At 40.3% G+C, this 21,458-nt stretch overlaps 1 protein-coding gene across 1 annotated transcript in view; it reads left to right on the top strand.

Annotated features, from left to right (window-relative positions):
* The window catches only part of PLXND1 (plexin D1), a 208,835-nt gene that overhangs the window by 42,192 nt on the left and 145,185 nt on the right, over positions 1 to 21,458 (top strand). The window contains exons 2-5 of the mRNA XM_060239643.1: positions 7,897 to 8,073; positions 13,896 to 14,027; positions 16,240 to 16,340; positions 18,864 to 18,993. Of these exons, the coding sequence (XP_060095626.1) occupies positions 7,897 to 8,073; positions 13,896 to 14,027; positions 16,240 to 16,340; positions 18,864 to 18,993 (540 nt within the window). The remainder of the gene's footprint in view (positions 1 to 7,896; positions 8,074 to 13,895; positions 14,028 to 16,239; positions 16,341 to 18,863; positions 18,994 to 21,458) is intronic.

The raw sequence follows: 21,458 nt of genomic DNA, 5'->3' as shown, positions 1-21,458 counted from the left end.
AAATTGACTAATGGTTTTGCACAAGCAATTATAGTCTTGCAGTGAGCTATTAACTCTTCTGACTTGTATTTGCTAGCTCTGATTTTAAATGAGTATCTGTCATTTGCTTGTTTTCATATTTTGACTTAGGGAAAAACGTCTTTTGCTAGTAGAAAACTTATGCGGTGAGGGAGATTGCAACATAAATGGATTTTTGGTCCAGTAACAGCTGAACTTTAGCCTGTGTTTTTCATCATGTATAGAAAGATTTCATTAATTCATAGTGGTTTCAAAATATTAGCATGTTGAAAGCTGAGATTCTTTACATCTTCCATCCATTGTTTCCTCTAAGCTGAGTTAGTGTGAGCTAGCTCACAATTTTTTAGCCTCCAGCTCACACATTTTTGTCTCAGCTCAGGAAAAATGGCCCCAGAGCAAACTAATCTATGCAGTAACTTACAACATTAATGCCAGTATGTCACAAAGTAGAATTTTTGCTCCTAAGACTCTACAATTTAGATGGAACATTGCTTCCATCCAAGAATTCCTGTTACCTTGAAATTCTTTGAATTGTGACATCTTAATGATTGTTGCTCAAGACTTGGGGCATGAGCTGTTTAATTTTTCTATACAGGGTGTTACTGTGAAAGATGTTCCTTGGCACTCCTCTTTCTTTCTGGGAAATAATGTTTTGCAGTAAGTGAAGGGTTAGAGTTGCAAGTGAAGTCTGCTGTGAAAATGGCATGATGTGACATCACTCCAGAGTTGGAGACAACTGGTGCTTGCCAGGAGACTACCTTTTCAGTTTATTTTGGTACAGGGGCGGTGCGTGGGGTTCTGCCACCCGAGGCAGAACCCCAACGTGTGCCCACTCCCTCGCAAAGGGGGAAATTTTCATGCGTACACTTTGCACACTATCATCACCCTCTCCGTTATTTCTACTCTTGGCTGCCAATGTGGAGGAAGGGTAGGGGGAAGAGTTATGGAGTTAGTTTGCTGTTGCATATGCTAATTCGTGGGAAAAAATTTAAAAACTTAATGAAAAAAAATAATTATTCCATTGTAGAATTGTAAAAGTGAATCACTATTGTCAAATTTTGCATGATGATGAGAAAGCTGCTCTTTGTCATAGGGATGGGTGGAATACCTGGAGTTTTTGGCAAATCATTCTTTTGAGTTACAATCCCCCACAATCATTCATTTAAGGGAATATATTGTCTGCAGTGTAGTAGTCTTCTTGAATTGAACCTTAATGTCAAAGGTTTACATTAAGAGAGGCAAGAGATAAAATTTGCTTCTTTTATCATAAGGATTAATAGATATGTCAGTTGAGTAGAAGCAACTGCCAAATATTGAACCTATAAATCTACAAGTTCAGAATAAATAATCTGATGTTAGTCGTGTCATTTTCCCAGGACATGAAGCATGCTGGGAGCCAGCAATATAATCCTCTGATAAGATTCATGAACAGGACTAGGAACTGTGATAGACTTGTGCATTATGCTGTTTCCTTCTTTGCAGCAATGGAAGAAAGCGGTTGACCCAAACATAAATGTGTGGGTTTCATAAAGAAGCTTAGCTTTGATTTGTAAATACACATGCATGCACAGACACCCCCCCACAAGCAGTTCAAATAGAGCAAGAACTGTTTTAAGCTCAGAAAACACAAGAATCAAAAACATCTGTACAATTAATGGTTTATTCCTTGTCTCCTCTTCCTTTCTGTGTTTCCTTCTGAGACTGACTTCCTGAAAACTAAACTTTCTTGTCTGGTTTAATTAATTTTCCCTATGGCAGCAACCCTGATCTTTTTTACTTTGAGATTTAAGAGGAAAAATTGGTTCATAAAGGACCTTACAGTTTAGGTGGGATAAGGTTTTTTTCTCCTAAATAATTGCTTTATTGGAAAAAATTCAAAGTTACAATAGCAACAAATCATAAAAGCACTTATAATATAAAGTTCACACAAATCAATGCAAAGCCAAGAGTGTAGAAGAAGCAATAGAGTTGTGTGAGAACTGTGTGTGCCAGACAAGAAATAAGCTAGGAAATGTGACCATTTCGATAGCAGGGCACACTGTGGAAAGAGCAGCGTTTTGCCACAGACCTTGTCTGTTATTTTGTCTAGATGTCTTACAACTGTCTTACAACTGGTTTAATTAATTTTCCCTATGGCAGCAACCCTGATCTTTTTTACTTTGAGATTTAAGAGGAAAAATTGGTTCATAAAGGACCTTACAGTTTAGGTGGGATAAGGTTTTTTTCTCCTAAATAATTGCTTTATTGGAAAAAATTCAAAGTTACAATAGCAACAAATCATAAAAGCACTTATAATATAAAGTTCACACAAATCAATGCAAAGCCAAGAGTGTAGAAGAAGCAATAGAGTTGTGTGAGAACTGTGTGTGCCAGACAAGAAATAAGCTAGGAAATGTGACCATTTCGATAGCAGGGCACACTGTGGAAAGAGCAGCGCTTTGCCACAGACCTTGTCTGTTATTTTGTCTAGATGTCTTACAACTGACTGTCAGTCAATTTGCACATTTTTGTTTGTTTGTTTGTTTATTCACAGGGCTCAGGAAGTGGACAACATTTTCAATAAGTACATTTATAACATTTCAATAGCTGCATTCACAGATTAGTTTAAAACAATTTAAACTATAACAATTCGATAGCAATTTCAGATGATTCTTAAAATAACTGCAATATTATATCCTAACCCTGTGGGGAGAGAGGAAAGACCCAGTGGAAAGGAAAGGAGGAGCTGGGCTAGACGGGAACCTTTACTGGCAGAACATCTCTGTCTTACAGGCCCTGCAAAACTGAGCTAAGTCCCCCAGGGCACAAATATCATTTGGCAGAGAGTTCCACCAGGTTGATGCAGGGCTAAAAAGCCTCAGCTCTGGTTGAAGACAGCCAGATGGTTTTGAGGTCAGAGATCACCAGTAAATTATTTTTCCCTGAGTGTAATGCTCTTCAGGATGTGTGGGTGGGGTGGGGGGGTGGTATACCAGAATAATAACAGCAGCAGTGTTAAAATTCTTCACCCAATTTTAAAAAGACAAATCATTGGGCTCTCTATCATAAGAACATAAGAGCCCTGCCGGGTCAAACCAGTGGTCCATCTGTCCATCATCCTGTCTCACATAGTGGCTAACCAATTGCTTGGGAGGGGAGGCAACAACAGAGCATAGAAGCTGAGGTCTTCCCCTGATGTCGCCTCCTGGCATGGGGATTCAGAGGTTAACTACTGCTGAACCTGGAGACTCCCTTTAGTCACCATGGTTAGTAGCCCCTGATAGATGCATCCTTGATCAAATCAAACCTGAGATCTAAAATGACTAAACTGAGGCTATCAGTTTGGTCACATTATACTTTTTTCACATTAAAAGAAGACAAGAGTCACTGGAAAAACAATAATGCTAGGAATAGTTGAAGGCAACAGTAAAACAGGAAGACCCAACATGAGACAGATTGACTCCATAAGGGAAATTACAGCCCACACTTTACAAGATCTGATCAAAGTTGTTAATGATAGGATGTTTTGGAGGTCATTGACTCATAGGGTTGCCAGATGTCCCCAAGGGAGAACCCCAGCTCACCTTATGTGAGCATGAATTTTGGGAAGAGTGACCTGTGGTCCAAGGGATGATCAGGGCTGACGCGTGGGAGTCAGCAAAGTAGGCAGCCTTCTGGGGTGCCTCTTCCCGCTTCCCTTTGAAGCAGGAGGGGGCGGGCTGAATGTTTGCACGAAGCACATGCAGCCTGATGATGTCACTTCCAGTGATGTCATCGGGCTGTGCGTGTTTTGCACGCATGAAAGGACCATAGGAGGGGGCGGGCCACGGGGTTCAGCCTTTGACTCTAGAACCCCTAGTGCCGGGCCCAGGAATGATACAAGTAGGTTATAATCTCCCTGGCAGTGCTAAAAGACCTGCCAACCCTAATGATAGGAGCTGCCTCCTTGAGGCAGTGAAGGATCTGGCAGTAGCCACATAGGAGGTCTCTGAGGAAGCCTGAGCTCAAGAGGAAGTGGAATGTCATTGCAAGACCAGGAAGGGCCTATGGAGAGATAGCATGGAGATCATGAATTCCAGCAGTGGCAAGCCACAGATTGCTCCTTGGAGGGAATGAGGACCCAGGTTGCAATCCAAGAGGAGCCACCTAGATACCCTGTGTTGAACTCGAGAAGCAGCTTCTGACCCTGTGGAAGTAAGGCACTTAGTATCACCCCAACAAGCAAGATCCCTTATTCTTTCCCAGATTTGCTATGGTGTCTGGGCAGGGCACCATGGCTTGGGGAAGATGCTGCAATGGATATTGCAGAGGTTCTTTTGGCCCACAGTGATGGGGTACATACGCAATTATTGTAAAACTGCCCATTCTGTCAGTGGGCATCCCAGCAAGGTCCACTGTGTGTCCCTGGAAACCCTACCAATAATCACTGAGCCCTTTGTCTTGTTGAAGATGGACTTTATGTGTCCATTACCCCACATGGCACAAGGGAACCAATTTATTCTTGTGATCACAGATTATGTGATGCATTTTGTGACACCTATGGCTCTCCATACCATGAAAACCCCAGTGGTGACCAGGGCCTTGATCTCTTTTCTCACAAGGGTGGGGATCCCACAGGAGATCCTAATAGATCAAGGGTACAGTTTCATATCCCACCTGTTTCAGCAATTGTACCATTGGGGGGGGGGGCAGTGAAGCACATGAAAACCTCTGTATGGCATCCTCAGACCAACAGATTAATGGAACACTTTAATCAGCCCCTTAAAGTGATGCAAAGAGGTGTTGTGCTGGGGAAAATTTGCAGGATTAGGATCTGTTGTTGGATCCACTGATGCCTGTCATCTGAGATGTACCTCAGGAATCTACCCTCAAGGCTCTATTCCACTTAGTGTATGGGGGAGATGCCTCAGGGGCCCTTAGCTTTATTAGCAGATGTTTAGCAAAGACAAGAGACCACTCATTCAGTATTTAGGACAACAGGTAGGAGGGGGTACCCCCAGTATAGGAAAAGGTGAACCACCAACTCACAAAGAAACAGACAGTTGTTGGGGTTGACTGGCTACTATAGCCAGTTTGTACCTTACTTCACTGTCCTGACTGCTCCACTGTTGGATCTCTTGAAGAAAGGGATCTTACTATAGGTCTTGAAGCATGCATATATGTTTTCCCAGCAGTGCAAATAGCAGTTGCCAGGAGTCATTTGAGGTTAGGAATATGTCATGGCGGGCAGGTTATCCTGTCAGCCATGTTCTTGATCTGGATTGAGCCACTGTGCTACAGACCTGGAAATTTAGGCCCAAAAATACCACTCTTGGAACATGACACAGTCAAGATGTGCCCATGAAGAGGAGGAACCCAGGGAGTTTTTAATGTATAAATCAGCTCTGCGATCATCATCATTGCAGGCTGACCTCCATGTCCTTCCTTCTGGAGAACTGAGAAGGGTTGCCATGAGATAGACACAGAGTGAGCATCTTCTCTGTTGTTTCCCCCTGTCTCTGAAATGCCTTCCAGGTGGAAGTGTATATGTTCACCTCTTGGACCTTTCAGTGGTAGATAAAGGTGAACATTCAACTGAATGTCTCGATTTCTTTTCTGGATTTTCTGACAGTACTCTTATGCTGGTGATTATGGGTTTATTGGTGGCATTTTACTGTTTGGTTTTATTATTATTTATTATAAGTTGCCTCAGAAGACACCAGTGCCAAAATCCTATTAACAAAAGCCAAAATATTATTAACAAAAGCATAAGAGCCCCGATGTGTTATTGGGTCAATTTTCCTCTGGTGTTCTTTGTGCTAGATATCAGCATTTTGAGCTTATCTCACTGCCGGAAAATACTTCTACAGGTTGCCATCATGCCTTCATGAGTATAATTTTGTAAAATATTTGGCTAAATATGGAAAGGACTATTAAATATGAAAAATTGAAAGATTTTGTGCATAGTAAAGGGGAATTGTGTTGCCCAGTTACAGTAAGAAATATAAATACTGTTTCAGAGATTATTTTTCTTTAAGGAAAGGAAAGGAAAGGTCTCCTGTGCAAGCACCAGTCGTTTCCGACTGGGGTGACGTTAACTTTCACAACGTTTTCACGGCAGACTTTTTTTACAGGGTGGTTTGCCATTGCCTTCCCCAGTCTTTTACACTTTGAACATGAACATATGAAGCTGCCTTCTACTGAATCAGACCATTGGTCCATCAAAGTCAGTATTGTCTTCTCAGACTGGCAGCGGCTCTCCAGGGTGTCAAGCTGAGGTTTTTCACGCCTATTTGCCTGGACCCTTTTTTTGGAGATGCCAGGGATTGAACCTGGGACCTTCTGCTTCCCAAGCAGATGCTCTACCACTGAGCCACCGTCCCTCCCCAAGCTTTCCCCCCAGCAAACTGGGTACTCATTTTACCGACCTCGGAAGGATGGAAGGCTGAGTCAACCTTGGGCCGGCTGCCTGAATCCAGCTTCCACCGGAATCGAACTCAGGTTGTGAGCAGAGAGTTCAGACCACAGGACTGCAGTTCTGCTGCTTTACCACTCTGTGCCACGGGGCCACTAGATTTTTCTTTAAAGCAAGGATTAAATAAAGAGATCCTCGGATTCATAACACATTATCTATTTAGCCTGTGTTAGTTCTGTTAGGGAATTGTTCTAGTGTTAAAGGGTTTTAAAAAATCATCTCTTTCCCTCATCTCTTATTGTGTCAGAAAAACAATCTTTGTTTCTTTGGATAAACCTTGCACTTTATTTTGTGACAATAAATCTACATTTAAGGAGCAGTAAAGAGGCTCCAGAAATAATTTGCAAGTTCTTAATTCTGATTTGGCAATGATTCAAGATCACAGCAGATTATGGTGCATTTGTATATGAGGAGTAATATAGATATCATTGCCATTCTTGGTCAAGGGTTACTGAAGATCTGTACAAGAGGCTAGAGTGGTCAGTCTTATTACCATTAACACCACAATCCACTTTTAAATATTTCTTAGAAACTTTCCATGTGTTTCTCCTAGTCAAACTCAGCATGTGTAGCAGAGTCAATATCACAGAGAAATTGCTTCCCCCCCCCCCCCCCCCGCATTGACCAACTTTACATTTCTGGTATGAGTTGATTCCTGCATTATATTTGATTAAACAAGATTAGTTTTTCTCTGATGACTGTTACCTCTTCCCCTCCCCTGTAGGCAGTTGTAGTGTCCCGGGATATGTTCATTAATGTGTACTATTGGCTTTGAGCTTTAATTTATTGTCATTTAATGAGATAATTGTTATTGTTTTGTTGCCTTTGTTTTATGTATGAAACAGATAAAGTGTTATTTAATTATTGGAGAAGCTATTGTGATGCAAGGTTAAGCATTTGTGTTTTCTCAGGCACAGTTGAAAGACAGATAATTCTCAGCTGTATATAAAACAGAATTACTATCAGTAGCTACATTTCAAATGGATTGTGACCCAATAAGAAAAACTGAAGCACATCAAGCAATAGTATTATATAACATTAATCAGCCTGTGTTGCCAGAAATTATGTAATGGGGGATACTATATGCAGTACCAGTGCATACTATACAGAGTATCATAGTCACTGTCTTTCCCTTGATTAAGGCATTCTGCCTGATCCATTCCATTACCTTTGTAAAATTCCCCCATGAATAATTCATTTTCACATTATAGAGTGTGAAACACAGACTTGATTCTGTTTGGGAGATTATATATGTGTGAGGCAATGTTTCCCGCCACCAATCTATCTTGTTCCTTCTTTGCCCCTCCCCTTCCCCCCCCCCCGGACTGTTTTGTGTATGTACATTATAGAGAACAGGGTATAAAAATTTTGTATTGGTTTATGGGCTGGCTATAGGTGGCTGTAGTGTCTCAGGTATGTTCATTAATGTGTATTTTTCTTTTCAGCTGCAGCCAGAACAATTGGACTGTGGAGCAGCACATCTCCAGCATCCATTGTCAATCCTGCAGCCAATCAAAGCAAGGCCTGTGTTCACTTCAGCAGGACTTACGTCAGTGGCAGTCTCCAGTGTCAATAATTTCACAGTTGTGTTTCTGGGAACAGCAAATGGAAGACTCCTTAAGGTAAATTTGCATGGTCCCCAGGAGTTAACAAAGCACCTGAGGGAGTCATGGTTTGACAATTAATGGAAGCATAAGGCATCTTTCATTTGGGAAGCCATTGGTAATAAACAGCCATTCTGGCATTATTTAAAAGCTTTTGGTAAAATGCCATCCTACCTTTAGCTGCTGCATGTAGTGAGCAGGGTTATTCTGGCTCAGTTCCTGGATGGGAGATTACTGAAGGGCTCCTGAATTGAGAAGGAAGTGGTTTTAATGATTCATCCCTATCCCATTGTTATGGAGCACTGAACTGTTGAAGGCATAATTTTTCAGAGGAGATGGAAGAACTCCTGTGGTTGTTAAGATCCCATGATGCTTTCCATAAACAGTAGAGTTGCTAATTTGTGCACTTTGGCTAAATAATGGTTTGTGTAACTGTACTCCCTCTAAAACTCAATTCCCTACAGGCTTTTTTCCCCACGTACAGTAAAAATGTGATTTTTGTATTCAGCTCCTTGAAAGTTTTTAGAGCACTCCAGTTTCAGTAAGATCTTCCACCAGCCAGTTACTCTGTTGTTGTCTATGCCAGGGGTCGCCAGCAGTAGCGCTCCAGATGTTTTTTGCCTACAACTCCCATCAGCCCCAGCCAGCATGGCCAATGGCTGGGGCTGATGGGAGTTGTAGGCAAAAAACATATGGAGAGCTACCGTTGGCCACTCTTGGTCTATGCTATTGCCATTAAATTATAGGGAAAATTATCTGAGCACTCTGTTCATCTGAAGCAGTAGTTATCTTGACATGTTCAAGTCTGGCTTATCCATTAATCAGTGTTTTCCTATAGGGCAGGAGTGGCCAACAGTAGCTCCCCAGATGTTTTTTGCCTACAACTCCCATCAGCCCCGGCCAGCATGGCCAATGGCTGGGGCTGATGGGAGTTGTAGGCAAAAAAACATTTGGAGAGCTACCGTTGGTCACCCCTGCTATAGGGCATTTGTTTTCCATTCTAGTTGGTTTTTCCTGTTACAGTTTGGATAGGATATTAATAGATCTGCTATGATGTTTAAGTGATTTGATATCCTTGTTTGGAAGGAGTTACAAGATCATGTTGATATGATTATGCAAGTGATCTTAAATAGCATTTGTGAATTCGTTGTTAGAGGGAGATCCACTGAACATTATAAGGGACTAAATAGCAGCAAGAACAATTGACGTGTTTGTTGCCTGCCTTAGGAAAATTGTTGTCTGTTTATGAGAGACATATAAAATATTTTGCATTCTGCACTGGATTTTGCAGTATCTTGACTACAGAAGAGCCCTTCCACCTATATTTTAGTTAGGGTAAGCTTCAGACGATAGTGCAAGTGGTGGTATGTGGAACCTGCACATAAGTTTTCAGTGGGCTGCCCAAACACAAATTATATTTCTACATTTATGGAAATATCTGTGGTATCTAGCAGCTCCACCATGCAAATATGTCCTGCTTTGTTGCCACATTAGGCATCAGGCAGGAGTGCAGCATCTATTTCCTCTTAGGCTGCAATGGTCCATGCTAAAGTTTCTTCATTCCTTAGTTGCTAGCCTCTTGCTTCAGTTCTTCAGGTTTTGTCCTGAATAAGATCATTTGCAGTTTTGGAGTTGATTATTGTTAATATGCTGATGAAACTCAGCTTGATTTAAGAAAAAAAGGCTGGATCCAGACTGGCATTTTAAGTCGGCAGAGGGATGGGATGCAGGCAGACCAAAGAAACGCGACCAAATGCACACAGCTGCCTGACGTTCCGCTCCCGCATTCACCCCATCTGAAGGCGTCCTAGTCATGCCTCAAAAAACTACCACCGGAAGTGGTTGTGCTTTTTGGGTCCGTTTGCATCCAGTCCCTCTGCCGACTTAAAATGCTAGTATGAACCCAGCCAAAGACAGCCAGTTACTATGATCTATCTTATATCTGTATCTGGATGCTAGATCAAGTGGATGAGGGTGAACCAACTGAAACTGAATCTAGGCAAGATGGGAACTGGTTGGGAAGGCAGAGTCTTTAGGGAAATTAGATCTGACTTCATTGGTTAGATTCTGTAGAAAGTTTAGGAGGGGATCTCCTTGAACCAGCTCCATTCCAACAAATTGTGAAGATCACCTTTATCGCCATGGTACAAATCTTGCTCTTGCTTTTATACTCTGCTGGCCTTGCCACTGTAGCTTCTTGCTTGGATTACTATTGTTCTGTTCTAAAATGGATCTGTCTTTAAATGACTGATGCAAAATTTGGCAGCCCTGTTCTTTTCTGGTATTTTGTGCTATGAGCATATTATTCCAATATTACACCAACAGCTTCTGAGCTTAATTCAGTGGGCTGAACCTTACCATTAGAGGCCTTTGTGGTCTGGAACCCACATACTTGAGCAATTGCCTTTCTTTCTCTCTGTCTCCCCCGTCACCAGCTTGGGTTTGGTGACAAATTTCTCTAGATTTCCATCAGTTCACCAGGTATTCTTGCCCTCAGTGAGTTCTTACTCCATTACTATGATGGTCACCACATGTTGGAACTGCCCTTCAGAGGATGACCAATTTACTCCTTCCCTTCTCTAATTTTGGAGAGCCTGGCCTGTCAATCTTTTTTGTAGGGTTGAAAGTAACTTGGTGTTCTGAATAAGGATAATGCTGTTCTTTTTGTAGTTATTTCTTGGTTGGTAGTCATGATTTTATTTTGGTTATTATAATTTTAACTATGTCTGTTGCAAGCTACATCAGTCTGATTTGGAAATGTAGAATATATATTTTAAACAAATAGACAAATATTCTTCTCTTTGATTAGGCCCTGGATCCCTGTTACTCACTCAGCAATGTCTCCTGCAAAGTCCTCTCCTTGGCAGTCTCTTACGGGAGCCTTGTGGTGATGCTGAGCCTAATTCAGAAGCATGTTCATAGGATGGTGTAGGCAAAGTTTGGTCTGATGGAGTACAATCCCTGCTGGTTATAAAACTATAGAGAAATAATAAGACTGGCTTGTCAATCCATGATTATATTCATTTAGGCAAAACAAAAAAAAGCATCAGTTGATAAGTGCACTGCCTCAGTTTTCAGTCTTCAGTAAATATGCAACTGGATGTTCCTTTAAAATGTTCAATGATATACAATATCTACTAATTCATAACTTTTAATCAGCATTTGATGCTACAGTGCAATCAAGATTTCATTTAATATATTGTGGAAATAAATGTCTGTACTTGAAATGTTATAGCGCATCATTTAGCTATTAACAGTCTCCTAGAAATTATTCCCTATCTTGATTGGTACTTGTGAACAAAAATACACAGTCCCATCCTCCTCTTGGAATAAATACTCCATGATTGGCCATTGCTGTTGCTGAACTCCACATCAGGCATGCATCCATGTGTGTGATAATGCCTGTTTTATCTATGGGGTGAAACAATATATCAATAACCAAGATTTAAGGCTCTCTAATTGTGTCAGAAGAGGAGCAGCCACCAGCTGCAGTAACCCACTAGGTGCCACTTGCTGAAGAAAGGGCTAAGTATTAGCCCATCAGAGGAGCCATTCATTATCTTTCCAGCAATAGTAGATGTTGACCCTCAAGGAAAGATGTGACTGGAATCTGCTTTATATCTGTCTGGAGATAATCACACTTAATGCAGAAATATTAGATCAGAATAAGGGGAGAGCAGAATAGAATCCAATTTCTTTCACTGCTTTCCCTAGCAGGAAGGTGGCAAAGATCTTGGTGGTTCTCTAGTTCGAAATTTGCCCAGAGGTATGGGTTAGATGACAAGAGTGCTGGGCAGCTGCCATCAAGGCATCTTCACAGGGCATTTTGTGCAGGTACATTCCTCACACAGCTTACGTTCACACAACAGCAACAGCTCTGCTTCCTTTATCATATCAGGAAAGGCAGCCTTATCTACCGACCTCCATTAAGGAAAGGCTCCTGGCTGCTCTTTGCTGGGATAATTTGTTCAGATAGCCATAATCTAATTCTGTTACACAGCTGCACAACCAGAAGCTTTTTTACCTTGGGGGCTCCTTGTTACTTGGCATGGAATATAAAGTACTTGGTATGAGTTATAATTCAGGTTTCCCATCCAAGACAAGATAGTAAAAGGGGCATAAGCAGTGTTCAGCCAGCTCCCAGAACAGCAATTACGGTTTCGTATCACATAGGGAATTAATCTGATCCGGTAAATTATAAAGTACACCTCAGAAGGGCATTTCACAGGAGCCATTATCTATGGTACGTTTAAGAGATTCATTAATGGGGGAGCTGTAAGTGTAAAGCAGCTTTACTGTGTGTAGGGGCAGCATATTAGAACACATCAGGATACAGAGCTTTTTGGTCAAAGCATAGAGATTCAGTAATTGGTCTTTATTCCTGGAACAATTCAGGCAACATATGACCTACCTTCACCAATCTAAGATAACTTCAGGAAGTTTCTTTGGCATTCTAAGCTGCATCCTCATGTGAGCTGGATATTGCACAAGATCAATCATTCAGCATAGATTTTTTCTGTGGGGACAAAGCAATCTAGTTATGAATGATTACTACAGTGCAACAATGTTGCAGTGTCCAATGATGTGTGAATGAAGCTGTACCATAATGGAAGATCCAGTGTAGAAAGAGAATTGTTAGCTACCAACTTTGGCTGTTTGCTCTGGCCTTCCCACATTCTGCCCTGCTTACCATAGATGAAGATGAAAGAAAGTAATCAAGTCACTGATTTCGCATAACATAGAATTTCACAGTTTTTAATGAAATTGTTTAAATGTGGTTATTCTCCCCACCCACCCAAAAACTCTTCACTTTATCGAAGTTTTTAAAACTGAATTGATTTTTTATGGGGTGTTTTTTTGTTTTGTTTTGATATTTTTGTATTGTGTGTGTGTGTGTGTGTGTACATGTGCACACATGTGACATGTGTACATGTCATGGCAATCTCTGGTGACTGACTCCTACTAGAGGCCAGGAGAATATACAGAGAGGTGACTGAATAAAGCCTGCCCTTGCCTCCAGTATTTCAAGGAGGTCTCCCATTCAGGTACTTGCCAGAGTTGATTGCTTAGTTTTAGATATCTGACAAGATCAGGCTTGCTTGGGCTATCCAGGTAAGGGCCTGAATTGATTTTTTTTTAAGAAGAAGAGTTAGTTTTTATACCTTACTTTTCTCTACCCAGAGAGCCAGTTTGGTGTAGTGGTTAAGTGTGCTGACTCTTATCTGGGAGAATGGGGTTTGATTCCCCACTCCTCCACATACACCTGCTGATGTGACCTTTACTGTCACACAGAGCTGTTCCTCTCAAGAGCAGTTTCTGTTAGAGCTCTCTCAGTTCCAGCTATCTTACAGGGTGTCTGTTGTGGGGAGGGGAAGGGAAAGGAGATTGTAAGTGTCTCTGAGACTCCTTCAGGGAGTGAAAGGTGGGGTATAAATCTAATCTCCTCCTCCTCCTCCTCTAAGGAGTCTCAAAGTGGCTTCAAATTGCCTTTCCTTCCTCTCCCCACAGCAGTCACCTTGTGGGGCTGAGAGAGGTAAGTGAGGCTGAGAGAGTTCTGAGAGAACTGTGACTGGCCCAGGGCCAGCCAGCAGGCTACATGTGGAGGAGTGGGGAATCAAACCCTGTCTTCATGATTCTCCAGATTAGAGTTCATTGTTCTGAACCATTACACGCTGGTGGTGTAGTGGTTAAGAAAGAAGCATGCTATGTAATAATAGCTGTCAAACTGATCTATTTTTAATTTAAACATCTCTAAGAAGACTTCCTTCCTTCCTCCCTCCCTTCCTTCCCCCCAGAAAGCACTGATGGATGACCTAATTAAACGTTTTCATCCCTAACAGATTAATCTGAATGGCTCTATGAAGGTGATAAGTAGGGAGTCAATTACTGTGGCTTATGGTGAACCCGTCCACCCCCTCATGCAGTTTGACCCTTCTGACTCCAGCTATTTGTATATGATGACCTCCCACCAGGTAAGACTCTTTTACAAACATGTCTGTGTTGAGATGAAGAAATGGGGGGGAACAGATTATTTTCTGGAGATCTGTAGAAGTGAAGAAGTATATATTTTGATCAGTGAACATCAAATGCAGTCTTAATAGACTTTTTTTTTTTTACTTCTCTGTCTAGCTCTGAATTGAGATCTCACTGAATGTTTAGGATATTTGAGATAATTGCAGCCTAGAAAGAAGTCAGTGGCTGTAAAGCTATTCGTTTTGCATTTGGATTTTCCTGGAAGTTTAAAGATAGTGATATCTTTCACTTTTTGTTGAATCAACTTCTAGTGAAAGAGAACAGAAAATCATTATAGATATCATTGGACTTTCTATCCCAATTCTCTTTTGATTTTTAAGCATCATTACTAGATTTGGTAATCAGTATACATTTGATTGTATCTAGCCAATTACATAACCTTAGTTCATGAGGGAGAACTATGAACGAGATGGATGACTATTGCTTTCCCACTGCATTTCAGCTGACTAGCTGAAGAGAAGCAAAGTTCAGCATGTGCTCCAAGCTGCAGTGGCTAACTTTCATTCCATTTTAATCTACTGAAACTGATGCACATCCAGGAATTTTGTACTTGGTATTTAAACTCTCCAGCTGTAATTCCCTGCAGAATGCCCATTACAACTAAACTGAACTGAGAACAGATTCCTTTTTGAGCCATACATGAAGCCATCTGAATCCAGTGAACACTTTGAAAGACAACACTGTACCTAATACATGTCTTATCGTGCTGTCACTAGCACTAAGCTTGTGAGACATCAATTGACCTCTACTTTGGCTGTCTCTACATGGTTGTTTCTTTTTATTCCTGAAGTATTAGGTTTCTGTCCAGGCAAGTACAGAGGATGTTCTAGATTGTATATGCTTTTTACATGAGTTCTGCCTAATATAAGCAAGAACAAAACCCAGCCATTGAAAACATGACCAATTCTTTGCAAATTACAAGTAAATGCAATTCTCATGTGTTAGGAAAGTTGGCAAAATTCTGTAAACTTTGCAAAAGCCTATAGAATTCCATGGCTGAGTGCTTTTACTGTGCCTGATGTACTTCCATCTATTGTTTTTTCTTGCATCGTTTTATAAACATCTCCTGCATCCCCCTTTAATCTTTTTTCTAAGGGAGAAAGCCAAACACACATTATATACTCATCCATGCAAGAAGGGCATAATCATTTGAATATTCCTGGTTAATTTAAAAACACAAGAAAAGGATTTCTCTTAGATAGGTTCGGCTTAAGCAGTTGATAAAGTTATGGTTTTAAACCAGTATTGTGTCTTAGGTCCAAACCTAGGTCCTTCTACAGCTGAGTGGGACTTGCTTCATAAAGAGTGCCTATAATCAGCTTTCTGATTCAGCAGCATTGGAGAGGACATCAAGCCAGCTGAAGTTCAGATCCTTGCAATTACTTTGGTTTATTGTGCTACAACAGATTAATACAGCTACCCTTCTGGAAATGCAGAAGATAAGCAGGGATGCAGTTTAGGACGCATCCTCAGATAGCCACAGAGAAGCTCAGGACCATGCATAAGATGAGCAAGGCAACTTGATGGTTAATGAAATATAGAGCCGGCTGTCATCATTATATTGAAGACACCCAAATCCAATGCTTCAGATGAACTTAGAGACTTAATGCAGTTCTGCAAGGCCTGCAAAACAGATGTTCTGCCAGGCCTATGGTTGAGACAGCAGAAATCTATTTATTGTGGCCTTTCCCTCCCTGCATTGCCTGCTTTGCTTGCTATGTGCAACCTATTTTGTCCTTCATTTACCTCATCAGCACTAATATGTCCTCCATCTGTGGGAATCTATACAGGAGCAACCAGATATGGAATAATTGTTGACATCATCTATTGTTATTATTGTTATTTATTGATGTTTTTATTGCTATTAATTCTTGGTTCGATATTCATTAAGTGTTGTAACCCACCCTGAGGTTGATTGCAGGGTAGAGTGGGCTTTGAAGTCCAATCAGTCAATCATTCAATCTCATTAAATGGCCAGATATACATACTGAAAAGCATAGCTGAGAGAATGTACATCTGAGGAGCTCCAAATTTCAGGTGCTATGCTGACTCAGCCTGTGTTGATAAGAATCTCCTTCGATTAACAGAGGAAAACATTTTAGAAAGTTTGATTCTTTAGCAATAACTGCTGTTGTTTTCTCTGTTGCACAGATATCCCGTGTGAAAGTATCTGCCTGTGACCAGTATACCACATGTACTGAGTGTTTAGCTGCAGCTGATGCTTATTGTGGGTGGTGCACCTTGGAGACCAGGTGAAATATTTTTGCACCAACCTCCTAAAGTGTTCTGGGGAGAAAATTATTGTGTTTTGTGTTGAGTGAAATTACTAGTCTTGTCAATTTCACCACTCTGCCCTAGTGACAATGTTTTGAATTGTTGACACATATTTCAACAACCATTTCTAATTTTAACTGCTTATTTTGAAACAGTAATTTTCTGGGCTAAAATCTCAGCATTCAAAAAGCATTTGAGAAGCATTTCATAAACAATTTGTTCTTTTTGATAAACATAATTGTCCATGAAAAAGCTATTCATAAGTAAAACAGTACGTTATAAATTCAAGTATTAAGCTACAGCACTGAATTTGACAGGATTAAAAAAAACCTGTGCAGTGTAATTAAAATCAGTACTGAACCACTATGCAAGTGGTTTTTATACCATTGCATTGTAAAATGGGTGTTCCATAAAGGGACCTATAAAAATCTTTTGAAGTGACTGATCGTTAAAGTAGGTGGTCTAAATAATCTCGATGCATTTCTGTGGTAATACTAAGTAATTGAGAATCAGGGTGATACAAACACATTCACAAGGTATTTTTAGGGGACAGTATAATCTGTGTAATGTGTGATTGCTTTTTCTTTTTCTGACAAATATATAACTTACTGTAATAGACTTCCTGAGTGAAGCTTACAGTCTTTTATTTCCTTTAAACTGAATGGTGGTAGAACTGTGCTAAATATCCAGGAATCTGGTGCACAGTGTGGACTCTTGACACTCTTGTCTTCAAAAAGTTAAATGTGTAGCTTACGGAACTTGAAAATAAGAAGCAGACATTGTATGGAAACTTAGAAGCAAGTATAGAAAAGCTTCTCCTAGGTCCCAAATACTGGTGGGGTTAAAAGGGCAGTAGTGCTGCCAGCAGTAGGTTTAGTGTACCAACAGGAGAAACTGGGTCCTGAGTTAGCAATGGCTTCTTCTGGCTGTGTTTTGTGGACAATTAGAATAGTTCTTAACAGCTGACCCTGTCTACAAAACCCTGCCCCTCATTTTATCAATGATGAAGCAGGTTGTCTAGCAAATAAGATTGTACTAGATGTCTCTGTATTACTTGCTCAGCATTGGATTAGGTTATAGATGCAGAGGTAAAATAGTTAATCTGCCAATTTTTATATGCCAGCAGTCTGGTTGGTAAACTCAGCTGTGTCATCTCATCCTATAGTTACTTATAAGCACTATACACCAGTGCCACTAAATGATTTCATAAATATGTTAAGTTCAGCAGCTTTAAGAATGTATGGAAAATGTATAGGAAGATCATGATTTTTCTGGTACACTTTGTTGTTGCAGGTGATGTGCTGATATCATGGGGGCTGATTATAAAATAAGATACAGGTGGGGAACTTGCTAGGCAAGGGAATTCCCAACACCTCATTGCAGACCCCCCCCCTTCTTCTCGTCTTGCGCTGGTTCCACCTGCCCCCTGTTGTCCATTCACCAGTTGACCATTTTCTGTACCCCTGAGCCATCCACCCAATTTTCCCAGTTGTATTTTCACTATGCTATGTGGAAGCAGCTTGAGACACAGTGTATAGCATAACAGTGTAAGACTATGGAGCAAGTCTTCATGGCGAAACAGGATAGAAGGTTTTCTCACCAGAAAAATCAATTTCCTTTGCTTGAACAAGGTATTAAATTTAAGGATCAATAGAAACAGAATGTTTGAAATTAAAGATTGTATAATAGACAATATGCTAGCTGCTCTGAAATTGTAAACCAGCAGAAATAATAATAATAATAATAATAATAATAATAATAATAATAATAATAGATTATTAGGCCACCCTTCCCTGCAAGTGGGGCTCAGGGCAGCTTACAATATAAGCATGTACAATAAATAAAGTTTTAAAACCAGCATTAAAATACATAGAACATACAGTATATCAATGAATAAGACAGTGCAGCTTCCAAGATGGCCGGGAAAAAATAATTTCAGCTTCCACAGGCCTGTGGGGGGGGGGGCGGTTATAGAGGGTGGAGGGGTATGAGAGTACTAGGTTTTATACTGCCCCATTCCTGTCCTCAACCTGTCCTTCCTGGCACAACATCTCTGCCTTGCATGCTCTGCAGAAAGGTAGCAAATCCACAGGGTGCGGATGTTCTCCAGCAGAGTTCCACCAGGCAGGGGAAAGGGCCAAAAAAGCCCAGGCCCTAGCTGAGGATAGCCAGATCTCTCTCTAGCTGGGGACCACCAGGAGGTTCTTATTTCCTGAGCATAATGCTTTTCCGGGGGCATACTTCCGGAGACATTTGGCTTCTCTGTGCTTTAATACTCAGTTTTTCTAAATCAAATTTGAATAAGAATGTATGGAAAATGTATAGGAAGATCATGATTTTTCTGGTATACTTTGTTGTTGCAGGTGACGTGCTGATATCATGGGGGCTGATTATATAAAATGATCATTGTGAAAGTAACAAATGAAGATGATTGCAATTCTTTGACAAAATGATTAGGAACATGAAGACCACATGCCATAAATCTTTGTAATCATTTTTAGGTGTTCTGTGCAGTATGAATGCGCTAATTTTGTTGAACCTAATTTCTGGATAAGTGCAAGTGAGGGAGTGAATCAGTGCCCTTCAATGACCATAATACCTTCAGAAATAAACATTGACGAGGAGAACCAGGTACGTCAAATGAGAACAGCATTGTATGAATAACTAGAAGTCATAGATCTTATTCAGTGTTAGTCCAGGACTAGATAATTAGAAGCCATTGACATATTGCCATGTTATTACCCCTGGAAGCTGAATATAATTGGCCTTTTAAGCATTGGTATTTAGCAGTATGAGGGTTTCAGACTTTTTATCTCAGTAAAGCAGCAAATCCATTCAAAAATATTTAAGATATTTAAAGTACTAAGTAAAAATATTTAAGTACTAAGTAAAAGACTTGGGAGTGTTTCTATGGTTATGAGAAGCCATGCTTTCAAAGCTGTCCCAGTTCTCAGATGTATAAGAAAGAGCTGTCTGTCATGCATAAAAAACCATGTTTGTTCTTTTTTTTTTAAGGTAAGAACAAGGCCAAGCATAAATAGTAGGCAGGCTTAAAACTTGACTACAAAAGGCTAACTGACTTGAAGAATGAAAATGTAAGACTTCCAGTTCAAAATTCAGCAACAGATGAAAGTTTCATCATTTTTCAATGCCCAGAATGGTCTGTAATTCCTCCCCCCTGTCTATTTGCAATGTAATTTTTCAAGATTTCTTTTTCGCGGAAAAAAGTTGGAAAGTTTCAGTCTTTTAAAAAAATGCCATCATGCCGTTTTGAAAATAAGTCATTTGACCTATGTTTGCGTGATGTTCTATTAACACAACCAGTAAAAGGAAGTTAAAAAAAGAAAGCAGACCAAATGTCAGGAAACTAAGTCACTTTCTCAAGTATCATTCTGATCTCACATCATATTAAGATGCTATAAAGTCAGTACTGTGATACCTTTCATTGGGTCAAATTCTGTGCCTGCTTTTAAGTCTTGCAGTGCTTTTTCTCTTTTGGCTGGCTTGTAAGGGAATTACTCTGACCAAAGATCTGGACCAAAGATCATCACTGTTTGCCAGTAAAGTAAATAAGAGTTTTGTTTGTCTTTTGGAAATCAAAATCTTCCCATGAGATAGAGAATTAGTTTAATGTAAGAGCCAGTATATAACTATTTGTCTTAGAAATAGAACATAACTATTTGTCTTAGAAACCACCATCCTTTGGGCTGCTGAGGCAACTAAATGAGTAACTTTTACAAAAAATTAAAATAACAAAAATGTATATTTTGAAGATTCTAAGACTGGAGACTTATTTTTTCTTTAACAGAGGAGACTTAGCCCTTCAGAAACATTACTTGAACAGGAATGTTTCAAATTAACATCTGGTACCTTCTATAGTGAAGTGCTTTCTCCATTAAAGTAGAATTGTCTTCCATTGGTAGTGCCAGTGTGGTGATGTGGACTACATTCTGTGACCAATTCCTGTAGTTACAGAACAGTATTATTTTTGTATCCTTCTGTTGATCTGATATAAGCCACTGCTTGACTGATTCAGGTATCAGTGCAGGCTGCTTGTGCGATGTCAAAGCAGGACCTGGGAGACCTGAGTTGAAATCCCTGCCCTGATGGGAAACTCACTAGATCCAGCTTGGCCCAGTCACTCTCTCTTCGCCTAAATTACTTCTCCATATTGTGAGGATAAAGCGTGAAGGAAAGAACCACGTGTGCTGATCTGAGTTCCTGCAGTAAAATCTGAAAGTTGAACTAGGAAGTAGGAGACCCAGGTTTGAGTCTCCCCTATTCCATGGAAGTTTGCTGGGTGACCTTGATTGCACGTTTTCAGGAATTGTGTAGGGATAAAACGGAGGAGAGGAGAATCATGTAAGCCACTTTGGTTCTTCACGGGGGAGAAAGCACAGACTATAAATATAGTAGTAAATGAACTAAATAAGTATAATGATCTTTTTAAAGACCAATCAGCTAGAAGCAGGTCTATATCTAGGATTTTTTTCTGGAGGGTGCACTGGGGGATGCTAATTTAATTAACAAAACATAAACAACAGGAGAGGGGAGTCAGGGGACCAGAAGAGGGTGTGTCTGGCAGATTTGGGAGGGGCTTCCGCCTAGTTACAGCCGTGGTTAGAAGTATTCATTCCAGGCTACATACATTTTTCTTTTTAATGCATGAATAAACTTTGTTTGCTTTTAACAGAAACTAGAAAGATTACTGATTTTTGTGTGCATTCTACACTTGGTTTAAAACTGTTCATCAAGGCTGTACTTGAAGAAAACCAGGGGTTATTCTTAGCCTATCATTTTTTCCTGTTGCTATTTCACATAATGTGTTAGCAGAGTTCTGAGCCCTGGGTGAAATTTAGCACCCATTCCCCTAGTTTTGGGGAGGGAATCTGCATTTGGGAGCAACTTATACACTCCATTTTTCTCCATCCCCTAGATAAAGATTTAAGAGAAATAAACTTTCTTCCAAGTGATAATTGTATCTTTTAACTTCCATTTTCAAACTTTAGAATTACAGCATTTTAAAAAATAGAGACAGATTGGTGTGTTCTGTATGAATAAAGATACAAGCCATACTGTGAAACCTTAGAGGCTTA

Source organism: Heteronotia binoei, chromosome 5, assembly GCF_032191835.1.
Source record: "Heteronotia binoei isolate CCM8104 ecotype False Entrance Well chromosome 5, APGP_CSIRO_Hbin_v1, whole genome shotgun sequence".
NCBI lineage: Eukaryota > Metazoa > Chordata > Lepidosauria > Squamata > Gekkonidae > Heteronotia > Heteronotia binoei.
This window is presented reverse-complemented; position numbering and strand designations above follow the sequence as displayed.